General features: G+C 41.0%; 1 protein-coding gene across 1 annotated transcript; it reads right to left on the bottom strand.

Annotated features, from left to right (window-relative positions):
- Window positions 1–297: 297 nt before the first annotated feature.
- On the bottom strand, window positions 298–18,104 carry Aldh8a1 (aldehyde dehydrogenase 8 family, member A1). The gene is made up of 7 exons (XM_013026912.1): window positions 17,911–18,104; window positions 14,373–14,520; window positions 12,962–13,117; window positions 11,008–11,157; window positions 7,477–7,733; window positions 3,877–4,038; window positions 298–2,419 (listed from the first exon to the last, which is right to left on the bottom strand). The coding sequence occupies exons 1-7, from the start codon at window positions 18,046–18,048 to the stop codon at window positions 1,967–1,969; spliced, it is 1,464 nt and encodes a 487-aa protein (XP_012882366.1). The 5' UTR covers window positions 18,049–18,104; the 3' UTR covers window positions 298–1,966.
- Window positions 18,105–22,134: the final 4,030 nt, after the last annotated feature.

Below are 22,134 nucleotides of genomic sequence, written 5' to 3' on the forward strand. Positions count from 1 at the left end.
ATCCTGATGATGGAACTTGGCCTGGATGCAGGCCACTAAGTGCAAGGCTCAGTCAGTGGCTCAAAGGTCCAGAGACTTATAAATAACCGCTCAGAAATGCTGTCTGGCAATTTACCATTGTTAAACAAAGTGTAATCCCTTAAAGATATCTAAAACCAGTACACACACACACACACACACACACACACACACACACACACACACACACATCACAGAGCCTTCCAATATATGTATTTGGCTCCACTTTAAATGTATGAAAAATCACTCAATAAAAAGCTCCTCTTGAAGAGGTAAATATACCGATTTTAGCATTTTTATCTATCTCAGTGATTTTTCACATGCTTTGATTTCTCAAGGATGATGCGTGAAAATCAGATTTCTCCTGCTTGGAAATTCATAAGCTGTTATTTCCCAGGGGTGGTCCTTGTTATCTGGCATGAGGGCCCTTCATGCCATGCTGAAGCACAAGAGCTCTATGCACCCCCCCCCCCCAGGAACCTGCTCCTACACAGGAAACGGGCAGCAAGAACCACAGAGCCCCGCAGCCCTAGGGATAACACTGAAACTGCACAGAATCAGACTGTTTCCTATCCAGCAAACCAAATGCCCAGGACACAAACACCACCTGACTTTAGAGTCTTTTAGAGGCGGGATTCCAACTCAACTCTGGCCATTCAGTGTCTGAACTCAAAGCGTTAAAAGATGTCTTGTTTCACGTATAAATTCTATTCTGTCAACATTAATCAAGAACATTTTTTCACCCATATCTTGCCCTCAGTGGAGAGAAAGGCCTGCTGTTTATTCTATGTGGGTGGGAACTCCAGAACACTTATTGGAATTTACAGTAATTTTTTCATTGTCCTCAGAAAACCTCTAGCTCTTCAATGTTTGTGTACTTCTGGGTGTTCATTATGTCCTGTGTCCCAACTGCACTCTGGGAGAGCTTTTGCTATAAGATCTTTGGCAAGACAGTAAACCTCTCTGTGCCTCAGTTGTCTATCTGGACCAGGGGAGAGAGCTGGCCCAGGATGAACCCAGGCACTCTGGCAATCTAGCTCATTATGATTCAGTGACAATATAGCCGTCCTTAACATTTTGATGAGTATTTTTCCAAACTTGGTGGAAAATTGTTGAGTCACCCTGGAGTTCATTGCATTATAAGATGAGGTTGGCGTGTAATGATAGATCCATGGGTAAGACTGGACAGAGGAATGTGGAGGAGGAAGGGGAGGAGGTGTGGGAAGGGAAAGTCATAATCAATGCATGGAGATGGCACATCTGCTCATCTTTGGCCAATGATACGATTAGGCAAATTCTCAACACTTGATGAACAGCCAGCTGTGTGATATGTGCTAGAGAGCACAAATATTTCAACTGCTTCTAGGGTGTAACTTAAGGCAGCTGTGAGGCTGTTGGAGATAGTAAGCATGACTTACCATATAGCCCTTCCCTAGCAGACTTTGTAGACATACACTTCCTCTCTGTGTAATGAGATAGGGACGACTATCAATGAGCCTGGCTGGAGACTAATATGGTTAGGGGACTATCATATAATCTCTTCATTGGTAGGAAATTAGTGCAGATTATTTCCCTTTGGCTTTGTATTTTTTTCTACCTTCCCTTTGGCTTTGTGTTTTTCTACCTTCCCTTTGGCTTTGTATTTTTCTATTTGTAAGTAAATCAAAATGTAAAGAAGTAAACCAAAATGGCAAAAACACTATGGGGCATAATGTGGGGAAGACCAATGACAATCTGGCTTCCTTGGTATGTTGTCCTATACAGACATCTCTTCTCTGTGACCACATTGAAATACATAGCAGCTCTTCACCAGCTAGCAGAATACACACACAGAGGCTAGCTAGAGCTAGCCTCCTGTAAGCAAGGCACGGTGTGATGTGTCTCAGGATCACCTCACACCTCAATGGATGGCTGATTTTCTACCAGTAGGCACCAGTTCAGGGGAAGGTCAGTGTTTCACAGTGATGGTTTTGATTTCTGTGAAGAAGTCATAAGAGTCCTTGGCTCCCTCTCTTCCTATCCCAGAGTGCTTCATCCCTCCAAAAGGTAGGTTCAGCTCCCTGATGAGCCAGCAGTTGGTCCAGATCAAGCCTGACTGTAGCTTCTTTGCCACCCGGTGGATGCGCCCCACATTGCTTGACCACACAGTAGCTGCCAGACCGTATTCAACACTGTTGGCTCTTTTAATCACTTCTTCTTCACTCTCGAAGGGGACCACACACGTCACTGGACCAAATATCTCTTCCTTCATGCAGCAAGACTCATCCTTAATGTCCGTTATCACTGTGGGAAGCATGAAGTAGCCTGCCTGATTCTTGGGGGGAAGGCTCAGCATATCCACCCCCTCACCACACAGAATTTGGGCCCCTTCGGCTCGAGCTTTCTTGACATAACTTCTGACCTAGGCAGGTAAGAACTATAATTAGCGATCTCTTGCCATTTGACTTCACACAAATCAGCAGAACAATCAATATTTTCTAATCACTGGAAAATGATATAAGGTCACTGCTAAGAAATCTAGAGTTATCTTATCATGCAGCTGCTAAGCCTCCACTCATTAGTTGGGCATTAGGTCTTCATCAGCACACAGAAGTAATTGACTTAATGTCCACAGGCCAGGCACTCAGGCAAGTACTTTTTGTACATTCTCACTTAAATCTTTCAACACTCTATCAGCCATTTTGAATCTATTATTGTTTCCCATTTGTTGATGATAGAATTGAGCCTCAGAAAGTATACATAGTTCCCAGATCCACTAAATACCAAAGCTAAATTCACATTCAGTTATACATTATAGTTCAATACACAATAGAATATTCTCTCCTCCCTCCTTTTTTTTTTTTGTTGGGGGGGTACTATTGCAAAAAAGGAAGAAATGAATGATGTATAAGATTTAAAGACCAGAATGTCCTTTGGTATCTAAGCTTCCAGAACAAATAAATTCTAATTTCTAGTCTCATTACTGATTATACTCTGAAAATATGTAGGTAATATAGTTAAGCTAACGATAATGGAAAATAAATTATGTAAGAAGTTAACCCAATGATTCAGAGATAATGACAAACGTGCTTTCATGAAAAAAGACTAGGATATTTGTTTTTCCTTTCAGAGTCAGTGCTGAGTCATCTTGGCAAGAGAAATGGCCTGGCCAGGGCCTGTGCACTCAGGATCCAATTCTAGTTTAAGCCAAGGATTGAAAAGCATTCAAGGAAAATATGTGCTTTAAGTTTTAAAATATATAGTGGTTGGAACATAGCTATAATGTTAATTCAATTATCTTGCCAACTGTTACTATGCACCAACTCTGTCACAGATACTTTTCTAGATCTGAGAACAGAACAATGAATAAACCTGACCATGGGCTTATGTGCTAGGCAAGGGAAGATGGTCAATACGGGAAGAAATGATTGTATGTCAAATGATCAGAACCATGGAGAAAAATAAAAACACCAAAAATGTAAGAAGAGTCCTCGCTGATCGAGTAAGGGCTAGAAAACCTTCAGCCAGAAGGCCGCATGTGATATAAGGAGGGAGGAGGACAGAGGCAAGAAAATATCTGAAGGGTTTATTTATTCCTCTTGGTTGACTCCATATTTACCAGCTGATTTCATTCTACTGGTAGTATTTCCAAGCTGACTCCTCGAGTTTATTCATCCTATTTAAGGTTCTGCTTTAATCTGAGTTCTTTGTGCATATGTATATTTACAATGGTCAGACTCTGTATCCAGAGACAACTCCCCTCACCTCTACATTTTTTGAAAGTCACTGTAATACTTCAAAGCCTGATGTATACCCTGCTTGAACTGAGCTTCTCTTCAAATGAGAGTTTTCTGTCTTACGTGGCAGAGGATTACTTACCTTCTCCAAATGTGGTTTGCTTATCAGAGCACCCATGCTGGCTGATGGATCAGAAGGAATGCCAACTTTCCACTTTCTGGTAGCTTCTACAAACCGCTTTAAAAATTCACAATAGATGCTCTTCTGAACAAAGATCCTACTGGTACAGAGACAGATTTCACCCTGCCAAGAATGAAGACAATAATGACACTGGGGGACACTGGGGGACATTCTCCCTCACAGATAGATCCCTCCACATATCTGTGCATCTGCTATGATCTGACACTGTCAGGACAGGTGTATCCAGGGCAAGACAAGACCAACTGGCTTGTGGTATACACGCACAGTCTCATAGGAAGACGGACAAAAGCAAAAGCATATATGACCCATGATGTACCATCAGATAGTGATCAAAGCCATAAGACAAGTAGGCAGGGGATAAGAATAGAAACTGATAGGGAGTGAGGAGGGGGATTTTAGTAAAGATGTCATGGGAGGCCCTTACAAAGAGAGGCAATTTGAAGGGTTTCTTGATTAATAGAAAGGAGCTGAATGGGCAAAGATCCAGAGGCAGGGATTTTTAGCAGTGAACTTTGAGAACCTGGGCTTTGTGGGTACAAGAAAAGACAGGAAGACGGAGGACAGGAGTAGAGAGGAAGTGGTAGGAGATGAGATCAGGGGTCGAGAAAATCAATGCAGTCTCATGAAGTTCTAAGAGTGAGGAGCCAGTGTTTTATTTTTAGTATCACCAAAAATGGAATGCGAGATTTTAAGCAACAAAGTGACATGATCAGAGTTACCCTTGGAAGCAACCACTTTGGCAGCTGTGTGAAAAACAGAATGGAAGGAAATAGAGCAGAAACCAAATGGAGAGTGAAGAGACTATCCTGAAGTTCAGATGAAGCAGACGTCGCTGGACCCAGTGAGGTACCAACGCAAGTGAGAAGAAGTAATAGGGAACTACTGAGTTCTAGATTCTTATAGGGGCATGAGACCTTAAAAGTATAGGCAATTTGGTAGGCAAAACTGGAATGTATGCAGTGGAGAATCATAAATTTCAGGCTATATGTTCAAAAGAACATATGGAACCCACTGATGGGTGAATATGTGGGAAAGTGAGAGCAGAGACAAGCCTGGAGCCTGGGTCTGTAGCTGAGGCACAAAGTGGAGGGTGGTGCTAGTCCCTGAAAGAGCACCTGAAATGGAGAGAGAGGACTCCAGGAGAAGGGGAGGGGAGGGGTGGTGTTAAGGGCTCTGCTGTGGACACGTTGAGTTCAGGTACCTAACAAATACCCTCCCACAGGGACATGGAGTATTAGGGGACAACTTATGGCCAATTTCTGAGTGACACATAATCCTAACCAGCACTTGAATGTAACATTCAATAGCTTACAAACCACATTCTGGACACTGCATAGCACAATCCAAATATGCCTAGTAAATAACTATTTTCATCACATTTATAGTTTGTCTTCACAAACAATCCTAGGGAACAGAATGTTTCTAATTATCTTGGTATTTATATAAAGGTCATGGTCCAAATGAAACAGTTAATGTTCCAAAATAATAAATTCTTTCGGCAACCAGGATCTATCAGAACCATCTGTATATCTAGCTTGGGAAACAGCCAAACACCTGAAGGACTCATTTGTAAAAGTGCCCTGCACCCTACAGGGATGAAGGGTATAATTAAGAGACTTGCAGGTTTTATAGAGCTTCCCATCCCTCAGTATTAGGAAAGCACTGGTAGCAGTGGGGTCCCTGGGGAAGTGATTTTGGAAGAAGTAAGTGAACTATCATCTATTGAGTCTTGACATATACTGGACACTGTGTTGGATGCTCTCTCCATAATATCTCTGTGCTGCTGTGTTAGCAAGCTCAGATTAGAGCTGGGAATGGAGCAGGAGAGCAGGAGACAGTACACAGCCAAGGCCACACAGGGATGCCTCCTCTCCACCCTCTACCCCCTACCCCTGCCAAAAGTCAATTATGTTCTGTGAATAAAAAAATATTCCCTACATGGAACTTGCCACTCATTGAAGTAAAGAAATCAGGCTGATTGCTTTAAAACACTTCCAAGAGGAAGGTTCTTCAGATATGCCCAAATCCCCACATGATTTTTAGTAGGTGAGCAGCCTGCCATCCATCCATCCATATCTCCAAAGCTCAGCATGAGTTTATGTAACACAGAGTTCAACTCTCTTTCATTCATCTCAGTTCTCAAACCACATAGGTAGAGCCTGTCTTCTCTTAAAGTCATCAAAAACTTGGTTTAATTGTCACCTGGCATTTGCTTATTCTAATGATTAAAACAGTTGCCATAATATTATACTTGCTATTGATACAAATATAGATACACACATATTATATATTTCTAGCTGTCTTCTCTAGGAATTATCAGGGAAATAGATCACAATTTTAACATCTTGAAAGTAATGAATTTCACTCTAAATTCACAAAATCCTGTTGGAATGTATTACTGCTATTGCTCAAATAATTATATAAATATGTGAAATCCAATGTTAACTGGTTTGGGAAAATTCAGATCTACTTCATCGTACTCTTCCTTTCTCTGCAAGTCCTAACTTTTTGGAATGTCATTATTTTCAACTAAAATAAAAATAACTTTTAGATGAGCTCGTGGCTCAGCCATGTAATTCTAACTATGTGGGGGGCTCAGAATGGAAGGACCATAGCTGAGCTCATCCCCAGGCAGGGAAGTTTTTCAGGCCCCTTTCTTAGTCCATAGCTCACCACAGTGGCAAGCTGCCTTGAGACTGGGAATACTGTAGTGCCAGGCCAGCCCAGCAGAAATGTTTGCAAAACTCCATTCCCATGGGGGCAAGCTAGACACAATAGGTAGTCACTCTCTCCACAAGAAGATAATGGCTCGAGGCCTTCTCCTGAGAGATCTTAACCTGAAAATAACCAGTGGAAACTGGAGCAAGGCTCTGTTGAATCATGTGCCCTACCTAGCTGAGATCCTGAGTTCAAAACCCAGAACTGCCAAAACACATGACCTGTAGAGCACACCATTTGGTTTACACACACCTGCCAAGTTCTAGGCAGGATTCCCGGCAATGATAATGGAATTACTGCACAGGGACCATCACTGTTCTCGTTGTGAGGAAGCTGCTATCCGGTTGATGCTTACACCTTTGGGATGTCTGAGAAACATTATGGAACTTAAAGGAATATTCATGCTGTAATCCGTGCTGTTAAGGTGACTGGAAGCTTTCCGTAACTCCACAAGGAACAACCTGCTATGGAATGTACTGGTCGTGGCAACAGCGCATGGAGGCACTGGAAGTGTTCCCGTGGGAATAGGACTCGTGGGTGGCAGTCAGGGCTACTGTGTGAATACAGACTGGAGACACGCGGAGCCATGCAATACATCGCTGGCAACTCAATAAAAGTGGTGCACCTCAACAAGAGGCTCTTGATGAACAGAAGCTATGACTTGCAGGCCCTGACTGAGGTTAGACTGACACACTGTACTGGATGTTCCCTTTTGCATGGAAATGACTGATCTGACCCATTCATTCCTGGGCTTTGCCCTGTAATGAATTTCATTCATTACAGTGATGGGGCATAGGGCGTGGGGATGCTTAGAGGCCATACCTGGTTGGCAAAGCTGGATCTGACGGTTGCTGGAATACATTCCTCCAGGTTGGCATCCTCAAAAATGATGGCAGGATTCTTGCCCCCGAGCTCCAAAGAGAGCTTCTTGCAGTGGGGAGCACTCAGCTGGGTGATCCGCTCAGCTGTGGGCTGGCTCCCAGTGAAGGAGATCAAGGGTACCTCGGGGTGGGACACCAGGGCCTCACCTACCCGGGGCCCTGTTCCAAAGACAATATTGACCACACCTGGTGGAACACCTGGATGGGAAACAGCACTTTCAGTATTAATTATCAATGTGACAAGAACCTCAGATCACATAGAGACTCTCCTTGACAGTCTAATACCTTGAGTTAGAGAACACAAGGGAGGGTTTTTACAACAGCCAAAGCTTTTACAGATCCTTCCAGTCTACTAACACAGTAAGTCTTATGGTGTCACCTCTGCCTTCTAGAATCTGTCTGGGTATTTTAGCCTGGAGAGGCACAATGGAGAACACATGTTAGGTGGTTTATTCCGTAATACAGACTAAGCCTTAGGGACTGAAGACGCACAGTTATCATGGGAAAGCATTCAGATCCTGGATTGGAGTGCAGAAGAGTCTGGAGAAGGAGAAAGTAATGGGAAGGAAACAAGGACCATTTCCCACCATTCTTGGGGGAGACCTGGACCTGCATTTCACACAGGACATGTGTAGGGGTGGATGGAAGAGTGAGGAGGGAGGGTTATTTCTAAACCTTGAAGGTAAAATGAATCACCATTGATGTCTACAGTAGCATTTTAACAGAAGCTGAGAGAACACAGGAACACCACATATTTCTCACCACAGGAAATTGAGCTCATTTCAGCAGGCTGATTGCCTTCCACACTGTGTATTAACATTTTGATTACATTTCCTTGGGCTTTGATGTGAATATGTTAAGAAGTATCTGCTGGCCTTGATTTCTCAGCACCATTTTACCATTTAATCCAGACATTAATGAAAGTTTTGTAATGCTATCTACCTTCAGTCTGTTAAGGAAATCTGGCAATAAGAAAAGGAAAACAATCTAGCTGGCAAACAAATTCAGTACAATTCAGGGTAGATGGCTAAAGAGACAAGTTAGGAACACACAGATAAGCACGAAGCCTTCTGAACACTAGGGCCTGGTAGAGAAGCAAAAAGAAGGATTTTAAATTTAGCTAAAAGAAGGAAAAGTACTACCAGGAAAGGCTAAAGACTCCTAGTAAGTAGATTCTCCATGGATGGGGAGAGTTTGGTGCCCCCATTCAGCATGCACACACACACATACACACACACAGAGGAAAATTCTAGAATTCACAAAGAGATACTTTCTGTGTATTTTTAAAATGGTTTTATTTCTGAATGGAGGTCAGCTATCAAGTTTGCATGGACACCCAGGACTAGAGGAACTAGTTATTTAAATGCATTAGCATTTAAATCCAGAATGTATTAGCAGCCTTTCTCTGTACTCTCACATTCTTAAAAGTTTCTCTTCATTGTTGTAAGACAGAATGTCATATACGTGATTTACATGTCTTCTCAATCCCAGCAGAGAAACCAAGAATCCCAGCTTAAGGGAAGTACACTCTGAACACATTTCACGCCAATTCAGGGGAAGAAAGTCTGGCCAAGACAGCCCAGAGAAGAAAGAGGAAAAGAGCTGCATTAGTATAATAGGCCCAATAGTTCACAAGAAATGAGATCAATGCTTTAAAAATAGATTGAAATGGAAAGCTATATAGACCAGGTTCCCGGAAAAGTGGTTAGGAAAGCAAACGTATCATAGATCAATACTTGTTTGATTTTAGGAGAAAGCTCTCAGGGGGCCATGATTCCATGCCCTGGTCTGTGTACCCTCTTCCCTAGGTAGGACTATAATAGAACAAGAGTTCTGCTGCAATTTGCATCTGAACCAGCCCCCCAAAGTCACACGTGCTGAAGCTAGGTCCTTAGGCCATAGTGCTACTAGGAAGTAGAAGAACCTTTAAGAGGTAGAGCCTAGAGGGAGAAGTTAGGACATTGGGAGGTATAATTTAGAAGGGAATATCAGATCCAGCCTTTCTCCTTCCCTCCCTGTGCTTGCTTCACTCCATGTGGCATGTTCCCACCATGATCATGATATACTTCCTCACCACAGGTCCAAAAGCAACAGGGCACACTGGCCAAAACTATGAACCTAAACAAACATTTCCTCTTTTTAAGTTGATCTATCTCAGGTATTTTTATAGTAACAGAAAGATAATTGACACAGCCTCAATCCTGCCTGCCTAAGAAGTCTTAAGTCACCAGGCTGGGAAGAAACATTGTGTACCCCTGTATGAACCAGAGACTCAGCTTCTCTGCAAAGAATAAGATTAGAATGTGATCTCTTCCATAAGGAGGAATGACATATTCTGACACATTTATATCCTATGGCCCTCAGAGGTCTAGGACATCCACAGGTGTCATTCCTAACTCCTAGAACAGAGGCCAATTCTCTTCCCTAAATAGGCTCAGCTTTAACATCTGAATCCTAAACCAACTGGCTAAAATTTACTAAGAGCTAATGCGTATGTGTTTGCAGGTAGAGATGGGGGAGTTGGGGGGGGAGGGGCAGGGGCAGCACGGGTTCTACGCACTGCCCATTCTCAGAATAGGAGAAGTTAAGAGTACCTTCTCTGTCAGCAGAAGCAGGTGACATTGCCAGAAAGATGGTAACTATTCTCACCACCCAGTCATCATCTTCAGCCTGGACTTCCTGCCTATTGCCTTCAAACACTGAAGCAGTGTCAGGCTGTGTCTGTGCCGAATTATACCCAAAAGAAAATCTGGAATATAGTCAGAATGTGGCCATTAAACAATTAGCAGCTGAGCTCTGGTGACTCTTGCCTGTATTCTTGGATACTCTGTAGGCTGAGATCTGAGGATTTTAGCTCAAAGCCAGAAAAGTGTGTGAGATGCTTATTTCCAATTAACCAGCAAAAAGCTGGAAGTGGAGGTGTGACTCAAGGGGTAGAGTACCAGCCTTGAGTGGATAACTCCAAGAAAAAGCCCAAATCCTATCAGCTTCCCAGTAGTGGTCCCAAATGCAAGGAAAATTGAAGGCATGAATATGCAAATCCCCTGCAAATAGCTGTATCTACTAGGTATTGTATAGGAATACCTAACAGTATTCTTATTTCTATCAAGATTCACTTGTGGCTCTAACTGAAGGTTTAAATGGACCATTGAAGTTAGTTTCTGGAGTGAGCTGGTCTTTGTTAAATCATATTTTTAATATTTTTAAGTCACTGTATGGAGGTTACAGTCAGTACCTTTGACTGACTCAGCCTGTACCCTGCAGTGTACTTCCTGAGCTGCCAACCACCTTCCTGCAGGTGGCACTATGCTGCTGTGAGAGAACCCTGCTACCGGTGAAGGAAATTTTTTCGGGCTTCCTTGAGAAATCTATTGCAATGACTCACAGATAAAACTAGCACAAACTTTGCTGCTGTAGATAACAACTTTGATCCATCTCTCTGCCTCCTCCACAAGCCCTACCACTGACTTACCTGCTTTATCCAAGAGTTTGCACAACATCCACGCAGTTACAGACGTCAGCTCACTGGGCTTGGCTATCACAGTATTCCCAGCAGCAATGGCTGGAGCTATCTTCCAGGTCAGCAGGTAGAGAGGCAAATTCCAAGGGCTGATCAGACCAGCTAAAGGGCAGGAACAGATGTACGGCCATGACAACACACACACTGGCCTGAGGTTCCTAAAGCAGAACTCTTCTTAGCTGCATGAGACTGGATTAACTCTTAAGATTCCCAGCTTTGCATCTTTGGACCAACCCTAAGGAAATCATTCTAAAATCTGTTGCATGCAACATATCTTTTTAAATAGAGCAAAATCAACACAATTTGTCCATTTCTTGATTCATCATTGTATGTATGAACCACAGGAGCATCAGCTCCAGGGATCAAAGGCTGCCACCAGGCAATTATTAATTTCCAGCATGGAATGTATCTTGAGATTTACAGACTAATGCTTACCTTAAAAAATTGTAAAAAACACTTCTTTATTATATTTATTAATTAATTTATTTTTGCCGATCGTGGACCTTAACTCTGGGCCTGGGCGCTGTCCCTCAGCTCTTCAGCTCACGGCAAGCACTCTAACTTCTTTATTATTAAGCTGTTCTTTCTAATAATGTTCTGCTGTTTCTTCTAATAATTCTATCTGTTTCTAATCTGCTGTTTATTGAAACTGTTAAAGCTTTATATAATTACTTATAAATTATAATTTAAAAATTATAAATTTATACATAAAACATATAATATATATTTATAGAATATATAATATATAATAATATAATGTATATTATATATAAATAATTATAAATTACTTATAAATAGGAACAGGCCCTCCCATCAGTGAAGCAAATAAACTTTGATATATAAACTGTGAAATCTGCTTTGACCATTTTTCTTTAAATTCTACTGCATCCTGACCAGAATGGTTTGCTGGATTGGTAAAATACTCATCTCTACAGTGTGTCTCTATGTAATGTTCTGGAAGGTTGCCCAAGTTTCCAACTGGAGCAACACACAGATATAAAAACTTCCCTATAATAAATCTATGGAATTAATCTGGGAAAGAGAAAAACAAAAAGAAAAAATAAATAAACAAGGGGATTAACTTTATTTATTCTCTAACCTCCAACCTGTGCTATCAAAGTGAAAATCTATTTTTGTACTACTGAATTTCCCATTACACATTTTGTTCTTTATGGGATAAAAATATTTTTGCAGCAAAATACATTAGCATACTACTCAGGAGAAGCTTAAGGCTTTCTATAATGTCTTGAAAATATTGTTTCTTGAGGTTTCAAAGAACCAAAGCAGTAAAATGCTTCATTTTCATTCCTGTTGAACACTTCATAAAATCTAACTTGTAAAATACGGTGTTTCTTCTCAGGGCAAATAGTGACATCTAGTGGATATTTTTCATCATAACAGACATTTAGATCTCTTTAAAAGGTCAAGGGAGAATAGAATTTGAGTGAGAGAAGTAGGTAGTTCAATTCTTCACCTGGTACTACTGAAAGTGCCCTGCACTTATGAATGCATTTATTTACTCACACTCTTAAAACATGTATGAAGATAACATTGAACTATATTTTTCCAGCTTTTAAGATAGGAAAGCCCAGAGAACTTGTGACTGCCCCGTGCAATTCTAGTCTACAGCTATGCTCTATTTGTTCTTGTTTTAACTACAGGTAGCAATAAAAATGTTGGCATGTGAGTTTTCTCCTAGCATTATAATTTTTCCAGGAATAAGAAGGAAATTCAGAAGAATAAACTAGAAACAAATTCACGAGCTCAATGAATTTGCAGTAAAAGTAGGAAAAATTAGTTTTGCTTTTTTCTTTTTGTTTTTTTTTCTTTCCCAGATTAATTCCATAGAATTTTCTACGCATCTCTGTGTGAGATCACGATGCAGACTTTCCCAGGCAGTACCTACCAATTCCCACGGGGGTCCGCAGCGTGTAGTGCAGACAGCCCAGGTGGTCCATGTGCGTGCACTCGGTGGTGTGATGCAGAATGGAGGAAGCAAAGAACCGGAAGTTCTGTACCGAGCGGGGAATGTCCATGGTTCTAGCCAGCGTGAGCGTTTTCCCTGAAGGAAGTAAACCATGTACAACAGTATGTTTGTGTCACACAGTTAGTGGAGACCCGCTGCCAGTCAGCTGTCAACACAGTCATAACCCAACTCGTACTGGACATTCCTTGACCACTGGAGGTGGATAAAACGATGAAACAATTAGGTGTGAGGCTGACTCAGGTGGACTTCACTTGCTGTAATTCATAGCTCTCCTGGTGAGTTGGCCAACACGACTAGTTTTCTCACACACATTCTGGTGTGCCACCAGGCTTTGTTACGTGTGATGACAGGATTCAGATAATAAGTGTTGGGACAGATATGCTGCACATCCCAGGAGAACTGGTGTGGTGTATTAAATTTCCTCTCAACAAATGGTCAGAGCGGCCAGCAGGAACCCCAGCACAGGATGCTGTGTGCCGCTGTGCACACCTACCCCACGGCCCACCTGCCCCGCTATGGCTAGAATGAAAGAAGGAAGCATGAGCTTATCTGGGCTGCCCTTGAGTGTCCTTCAGTGATTCAGAGACACTCCACTGCCAGGATACAGTAGAGGAAATATTTCCTTTCCCAGGCCTTGAACTTGATGCTTTCTAACTTTAGCTTGGTTTCATAGCATTCAAATACTTTTTAAAAGATTTAGGTTAGCCTTTCTTTTGTAAAGATTTACTGATACTTATTCCATTACTATGACCCAGCTGGAAAAGAGTAGAAAACAAAGTAGTTGATTGTGTTGGAAGTGATTGCAATGAATACATAAGCAAACATTCTGAAGAACTGTAACTGCTGATCAAATTGTCTTTGCCGTTGAATCTTCTACTCGGAAGAGGAGGAAGATTCCATGGTGAGCTCTAGTCCCTCATCTCTCCCCATAGTTATTCTCCTGGCCATGATTCTTTGCAGAATGCATTCTCCTGCCATTTGGCTTTGGGTTCAGCCACTGACTTTGCTTTGAATGAAGCAGGAGCAAGAGTCTTGGCCTTCCACAGTCTTGTGTGGTTTGGCCTCCACCTGTGCCACTGACAGAAGCAGGTGCATGGGCTATCCTGGTGCCCTCATGGAAATAACATGAATAGCAATGGGTGCTCAGAGTCCCATTCGTTATGAGACCAGAGATCATCTGACAAATTGCAGTGAGGACATGGTAGTATCTGCATAATGGCTGGCTACATTCATATACATTTAGTAAGAGACACCTGATCTCTCAAACCATGGCTCTGCTAGAAAAATGGTGTAGAGAAGATGGACAAGCTCTGCCAAAGAGGATTCTCACCTTGGTCTTTAGATTCTGCTTGGGCCAGCTCCTCCAGGGACTGCTCCAGCAAGTCAGCTAGCCGATTCAGGACTTGAGCACGTTTCTCCGGACTCTGGGAAGACCAGCCAGGAAAGGCCCCTCTGGCAGCCTCCACCGCCACTTCAACCTTTGAGGGACAAAGGGACAAAGGTCACCTTAGAGGTGGCACTCCTGAAGACTTCGAAGGATCTGGGATCAATAGGTGTCAACACGCCTGTTTATCTTTCTGCCTCATTTCAATTGTCCAAAATGTCCCAGTGCTGAGCTACCCACAGAGTAGACAACCCCAGGGGAGGGAAGGGGTTAACCAGCAAACCAGGATACCACAAAAACAAAAAAATCATGCCCCCTCTCCATCAAGGTATTTAGAATGTAATAAATCAGACAATTAGACGCAATTTAAATTTTAACATATGTGCATTTGTAATCCTTTTCAAATTACACACACACACACACACACACACACACACACAGTGTGTGTGTATGTGTGCCAATCTTAGTCTCCTGAGTTGCTAGGATTACAGCAGAGCCACTAAGCCACTAGACTTTTTTGAATATGGTATGTGAGAAGAAACTTGGTCTATAGAATCTGCAAAGCTTTCATTCTAGGTCTAAAGTTTTGTACAAAATAATATTTTCAAGTGATGTTAGAATATGGAATGATTAATTCTATTAGTTGTTTGCTCACTACCTTTTATATATGAAGGATATGACAAATTATTTCATTTAACCCTTTTAAAGTTCTATACTACGAGTATTTTATGCCCATTTTACCCAGGAGGAAACAGATACACAGGGATTGAATAACTTGCCAGAGGTCAATTATTAAGTGGCAGAATCAGGATTTGAACTCAGATCTCTGGAGCCCAGGCTAACTCTTCATGAAAAATTTGATTTAGAGCTACTTCCAGCTTCCTCAAAAAAAAAAAATAAAAGTCACTTTCAGATGAGCTGAAATAAACTATCACAGAAAGATTAAGATTCTCAGCTGGGTGATAGTGGCTCATTTATAAACACAGCTACTCAGGAGGCTGAGGCATAGAGGCAGAAAAGTCCATGAGATTCCCATTGTCAAAAAAAACAGCAAAAACCTGGGCCGGAGGCATGGCTCAAGTTTTAAAGTCCATCAAGAAAGCTGAGTAAGCAAACTGAGCAAGTGCAAGACCTTCACTAGAAATGTTTCGGAAGAAGGTAGCTTCACCTCTAAAACTGGACCTCCCAGGGACCTGCAGGTGGGACCAAGGAAGAGATGTGGGTTCTGGTGGTCTGTACCTCAAGCTCGGAAGGCCCATGCCAGAGTTCCTTCCTATAGAGATCCGTGTAAAAGTCTGATCTTTAGGCTATTCGGAAAATCCAAGTTCACCCACATTTTTTAGCTTCTTTCCTGTCTCATATCCATGTAATAAGGAATATGTCTACTATTATAATAGTGCTAGCAGTTCTTAGAACATGTTTTAGTATACACCAAACATTAGGTCTTGACTTGTACTAACCCATGTAATCTTCAGGACAAGATTATACACTCAGTATTATTAGTATCCTATTACTACTAGTGGGGAGTTTTTTAAAAGGGGAGACTGAGATATGAAGAATGATAGCTCTAAGACAAGGTCATAGATATCATCAGGTGGAGTTGGCCTTTCAAGCCAGGTAGTCTGACTCTTGTCTGTGCTTATGGTTGAAATGCCGCAATGTAAATGATGAAAATAACTATCTTGATTTATGCATTGCAGATGAAATTGCCAACATACTGTTCTCTGTAAAGGAACCTGTATAATATATTCTCTCTTCTAGACTATTTCAACTTGCTCCTTGGGATACGGCTAATGTTATTTTGGCAAATCTGAAGCACAGAATTAAAGCAGAATAAGTGAAAGTCATCTTAGGAGTCGAGTAGCATTTTCTGTGGCTATTTGGAAAAATTGGTTTTGTATAGTTGCCATTTTTCCATGCCAAAAAATAAGTCAGGCACAATGGCTTTAGCCTGTAATCCTAGCTATTTGGGAGGTGGAGATTAGGGCATCACAGTTCAAGAACAGCATGGACATAAAGGTTGTCAGACTCCATCTCAACCTATGTGGAAACAATTTGTGCAGTGGGCTGCACGAATAGGAGGATTACAGACCAAAATGGCCTGGACATAAAGTGAGACTTGACCTCAATAATAAAAATGCAAAAGGGGAAGGAGATAAGGCTCAAGGGCTAAGGGCAAGGGCCTAACAAGAGCAGGGCCCTGCATTTAACTCAGCACTGACAAAAACAGAAATGGATTTTATAGAATCAAGACATTTTTGGGATTGCTGGAAAATATTTGACATTATTTTCAATTTGATTCCATATTCTAAAAACGAATGAGCCACTAGCTATAGAAAATGTTTTAGCTGAATTTGCCACATTGTTTAATTTTAGCTCACTTTGGAAAACACGGCAAGACAGGACAGTGGAAAAGACAAGACTAGATTTCTCATATGCTTCTTGGGTCATTTGAAGAACAAAAATACAGGTTATAGTTTAACCAACAAATTAACCAATGTTTGAAAACAAGTCTAAAGGTTGTATTTAAAGCAAAACAGAGTTGAAATTTTACCAGTGGGGGAAAAAATAGCTAAGTTAAAAAAATTGCATTTAACTTATCTGTATATGAAAACTATAATTACATTTTAAATAACTGTCCATGTCTTGAAAAACAAATTATCATCTACTAAGCATAGATGACTATTGGCCATATTTTAAAATCACCTACATATTTATATTGTCAATAACAAGCAATAAAGCATATCTCAAATATTTTATAAAATTCTACAAATAAAACTGTCATCACTATAGAAAGAAAATGAGAAGAAAAAAGAGAGAAAGAAGTTACTTCTTTACTCTTATAAGAACAAATGGGAAAGGGAGGGAGGGAAGGAAGGAAGAAGGGAAGATAAAAAGAAGTAGCATGAACCATTAAGTACTTTCCTTTAGATTAAAAAAAACTAAATCTAACTCCAAATTTATGAGAATTTAATCTCCAATTTTATCAAACTACTGATTCCATTATGGTACTTTTGAAGACATGCATAAGTATTATAGGACAATCTAAATGAAGACCTAGGGTTTGGGGAGTTGTTATTGCTCTACTTGTTTTTGGTGAATAGACACTTTTAAAAAAAAGTCCATAGATGCAGTGGTAAATTCATGTTAAACTTGGTGGGGGAAATGATGCGCTTAATGACACCTCTTAAATATAATATCCTCTTAGGGAATTCTGAGAATAGCAAAACTAAAACTAAATCTAAACCTTGTATTCTCAGCAAAGTATGGCTGGTTAGAAAATTAACTATCTTTAAATGTAGTAACCTAAGCTTGTTCTAGCTTATAGATGTCGATTTCCCAAATCAATCTTTTTAAGTCTTCCTTCTGCTAATATTTAAAAATTTAATACTTCTCTCTAACCCCTTTTGCTTTTAGGAATTAAGTCACCCATGATTTTCCACCCATAAATATATTTCTGTCTTCTGTAAGTGCATATACTTACCTCGTCTTTTCCACTATTTGGTACTTTGCAATATACTTCTCCAGTAGATGGATCATAAGAATCTATATATGAATGACATGGTAAAAACTGTCCACCTATGAAGTTTTCCAGCATCAAAAGATCCTTTGTTCCAGCCATGGTAAGGGAAAATGCTGCCTTTTCTCTCACAGTTGTTCACGCAGGTTGTCCTTACAATGTTGCCCCTCTTCCTCAGTTGTTCTGCTCTCTTCCAGCTCCAGGATCCCCATGTGCCAATCAGTGAAAGTGGGAGGAGACCTGGCACTCTCACCAGCTCATTCTAACCTCCAAAGTGAGGAAAACAACACAGACTCTTGACACATTATGAACAACATGGTTTTGTGTATCCTCAGCTTTTTCAAATGATCAAAAGGTACCTGTGTGTGATTTTCATTTGCACAGTAAATTGTTCATTGCTTTTCCATTAAGTCCAAAAACATCATGAATTTATTCACTTATTTCACACAATCCTCTGTGTAACAATATCATTACTTTCTTTCCTTCTTTTATTAAAGAAAGAAAATAGAAAAGCTGAGGTTTTGAGATGTTAAGTCAATGCACCCAAACTCACACATTTCTTCCAAGATGTGACATGAACATACAAGCCAAAAATATATATATATATAACATATATAGCAAGCCAGAGACTTGTGCCCAGTTCTACATGTTGATAAGAAAAATGGGTACCCCAACAGAAGATTAAGCAAAGGATATAGTAAAAAGCAATTTAACAGTAAGGGGAACACAATTGGCTAATGAATGTATTGGCAAATGCTCAATTTTGTTTATCAAGAAATGTGATATACAAAAATATTCTGTTGGCCAGACCAAAAAGCCAATCAGCATTTAAAAAGTAAATGTGCACAGTGTGTGGAGAGGAGACACACACAGGTTGCTCTCCCACCAATGACAGGGTACAAGTGTGCCTCACTCCTGGGAGGAAGACATAGTGCAGCACCATCACGTCAGGAAAACTGTCAACATGAACAGGAGAGGCTTTGGGGTTGAATGAGCCCCATCCTGAGGAATCTGTGAACATGATGTCCTTACCCTATAGCGTTTGGAGCTCAAAATGGGAAAAATGGGTGTTATTCAGCTAGACTACCTACAGAACAGGGACATAATGTTCACAGGACCACCATGAGATGAAGCAGGAGAGTAAAAAAATTTAGGACAGAGGAAGAAGGGATGAGTGACATTCAAGGAACGTTTTGATCAGATTCCATTTCAATGTGAATATTAACAACGCATATACCTAACCATAAACTCAGCCAAATGGGGAAACGCTAGAGGCTCCCTATGGCAGACACCATGAATGTTCTCTAACTCCCACTTCTCTCCAGAAGCATTCTTCACTGTGTTGTCATTCAGATGGGGCATGTATGTAGTTCTGGCCAGTGGCAACGCATAGAGACTGTCCGGTCTCTCCCAGTGCTATGCAGACTACATACCATGGACGCCATGCCATGTTCCTGATGGCAGGTTACAGGATGTGGAACCATATGTTAGACAGTCAGGACAGCAGTCACTGTAAACTGTTTTAGTATATGGTGGTGCTTCTTACAAAATACACGCGCTTGTCATTATATTTAGAGATCAATTTCTAGCCGCTCACTGTAAAAACTAGCCCACTCTGGTTAGCAGGCAAACAACTTTAGCAAGTAAGCATTTCAAACATTGTCATTGGTCCTTTGCCCTACACACAGCAGTCCCTCAGTACTGAGCCCTTGTCTGTGGAAAGATGGGAGTATCTGTTTGGGGAAGGGCTCCTTTCCTCAAAGAGGCATGGTCAAATCCCTGGGGCCTTAGGGACACTATACACAGTAGCTATTAGTGCTGCAACCCTAAGCCTAGGTCCTTAATCAAAGAGGAGGAGAAAGCACAGTGCCCATCTGAGAGGGAAGACTCAAGAGTTGTTGCCAGTTGAAAAGATAGGTTTGTCACAGGGAGCCAGTGTTCTTCTTCCAGCTCTGAAGCCACAAAAATTAAACCCAGTGTAATCAGTTTAAACCCAGTAGGGAATTGATATTACAAAGGCCCAAGCTGAGGGAAGAGCTAACTTTGCAATCCCTGAGTCCATACTGGTGCATGGATGCTGGCAGATCAGATATTAGAATCACACAGATACAGTAGTTCTGAGCCACGGGTTGGGGAAAAGATGTGACTTTATTAAAGTACATTCAACTGCTTAGCAAGTGGCCCGTTTCAAGATGATTCTGACCCATAACACATTAGAATGAACATGACTTTGTTTCTTTTCAAAGTTATCTGATCCCTTTACTCCTAATTCCTATGCAATAGCTTCCTCACTCCTGGATCAAATTTGTTCATGGGCTCAGGTTCTGAGAACTGATTTTTACAAGAAGGATTTACTTGGCCAGGGGCCACTTTTATCCTTTAAAACACTTAAGTTTTTTTAAGCAGAGCTGGAAAAGGACTGTGGATCCCAGAACATGGGTTTTCAGTCCGTGTACACAATTCACCAGGAATGAGGCAAAACGTTAACATTACTTCTTTCTTCACACTGGAAGGAGCTATGGCTCTCTAGACAGCATGACAAGAACAAACCAGGGATGTAGAGACATGCTGAGGATGCAGCTAAGCAGAGGACCACGTTGAGGCAGAAATCTACACTGACAATGACTATGGCACCAGGAACTACAAATCAGTTAGTTTCCATGAAAAGTGGGCTTTAGGAGCATCATGACCAGGAGTGTTTCAGAAAAAGGCAGTGTATCTTGGATTGCATTCTTTAAAAGTTAACTTACATTAAAAAAAAGTAGAACCAGAATTGAGGTAATATTCTGAAATTACCCATCCACAAAAAAAAAAAAGGAGGGAGGAGGTGGATCAATCCCAAGATACCAGAGCAGGGAGACAAGTCAGGGAACAGCTTTTCTTTCTCCTCATAGCAAGAACAAGTGGGGTCAGATCCTCTGCTTCCATGGCTGACTTGTGAAAATGAGTTGATTGGCTACAGCAATGTACACATGTTAGTACTGATTTTGATGGATGATGCAGAGTATTATTTGCGAGAAATAGAAATCCAGGATATTCAGTACTTATGGGACATCATATTATCAATGGTTTGGTAAAAGGTTTTTTTTTATACTGTGCTTGGAACTTTTCTGCCCATTTATATGAGATACTTTCAAAATGAACCATAATGGGAAAAGTGGAATTAAGATTTCTACCTCACTCCCCCATGGTATAACCCCTGTTTTCACTGTATTTGATGTTGGTATAATTTGAGGGGAACGGAAAAAACAAAATGTTTAAATAGGGATACACATGGACCCATTGCAACAATGAGATGTACAAGGCACTATGTTGAAAAAAGAACTTTATAATTTAGGTGGGGGTGGGAGGGTGGGGGTGGGAGTGTAGTTGTGGAGGTGGGAGGGAAGGGATGGTAGGGCAAAAACAAAGGAGGTAACAATGCTTGATAAGAAATGTACTCATTACCTTGCTCATGTAACTGTTAACCCCTCTTTGTATTTTCACAATTAAAAAACCTGTTAAAAAAGATTTCTACCTCATAACACACGTCAGGATTTTTTGTTTTTTTTTGGTCAGTCTTGGGCTTGAACTCAGGCCTGAGCACTGTTCTTGCTCAAGGCCAGTGCTCTAACACTTGAACTACAACTCCACTTCCAGCTTTTGGGTGGTTAATTGGAGATAAGAGTCTCATGAATTTACTGCCCAGGCTGGCTTCCAACCATGATTCTTAGACCTCAGCCTTCTGAGTAGCTAGGCGTAAAGCCATCAGTGCCAGTTTGTAAAAATATCTTCAAGAAGAAATATTGAACTGAAAACTAAGAGCCATAAGCAGGTGGGGAAAGCCAGTGATGGACTGAGGTACCCAAACCTTTTGCCCTTTGCAGGGCACCTGAAACCTTCTTGTCCTCATCTATACATAATACCATAGCTGAATCTTGAATTTGTGGGTTGACTGAAATGCCCCCAAAGTAGGTTGAAAAGTATTAAGTTGTCTGATTTTGTTTCCTTAAAGATGAAATTTTTAGGAGCTTTTTGTTTTCAAGAGGCATTAGTCTTATACATTTTAAAAGTTTTAACAGAAAATGCAGTTGTATTCCCTTTGAGACTTTTACATAAAACACGGTGCACTCTTCTTTTACAGCTTGGGAGTCTCCCTGCATTCATCTATCTGCATTGTATGAGTGGCTTCCAGGTTCACAGTTATAA

The sequence above is a fragment of the Dipodomys ordii genome, unplaced genomic scaffold (assembly GCF_000151885.1).
Source record: "Dipodomys ordii isolate 6190 unplaced genomic scaffold, Dord_2.0 Scaffold97, whole genome shotgun sequence".
Classification (NCBI taxonomy): Eukaryota; Metazoa; Chordata; class Mammalia; order Rodentia; family Heteromyidae; genus Dipodomys; species Dipodomys ordii.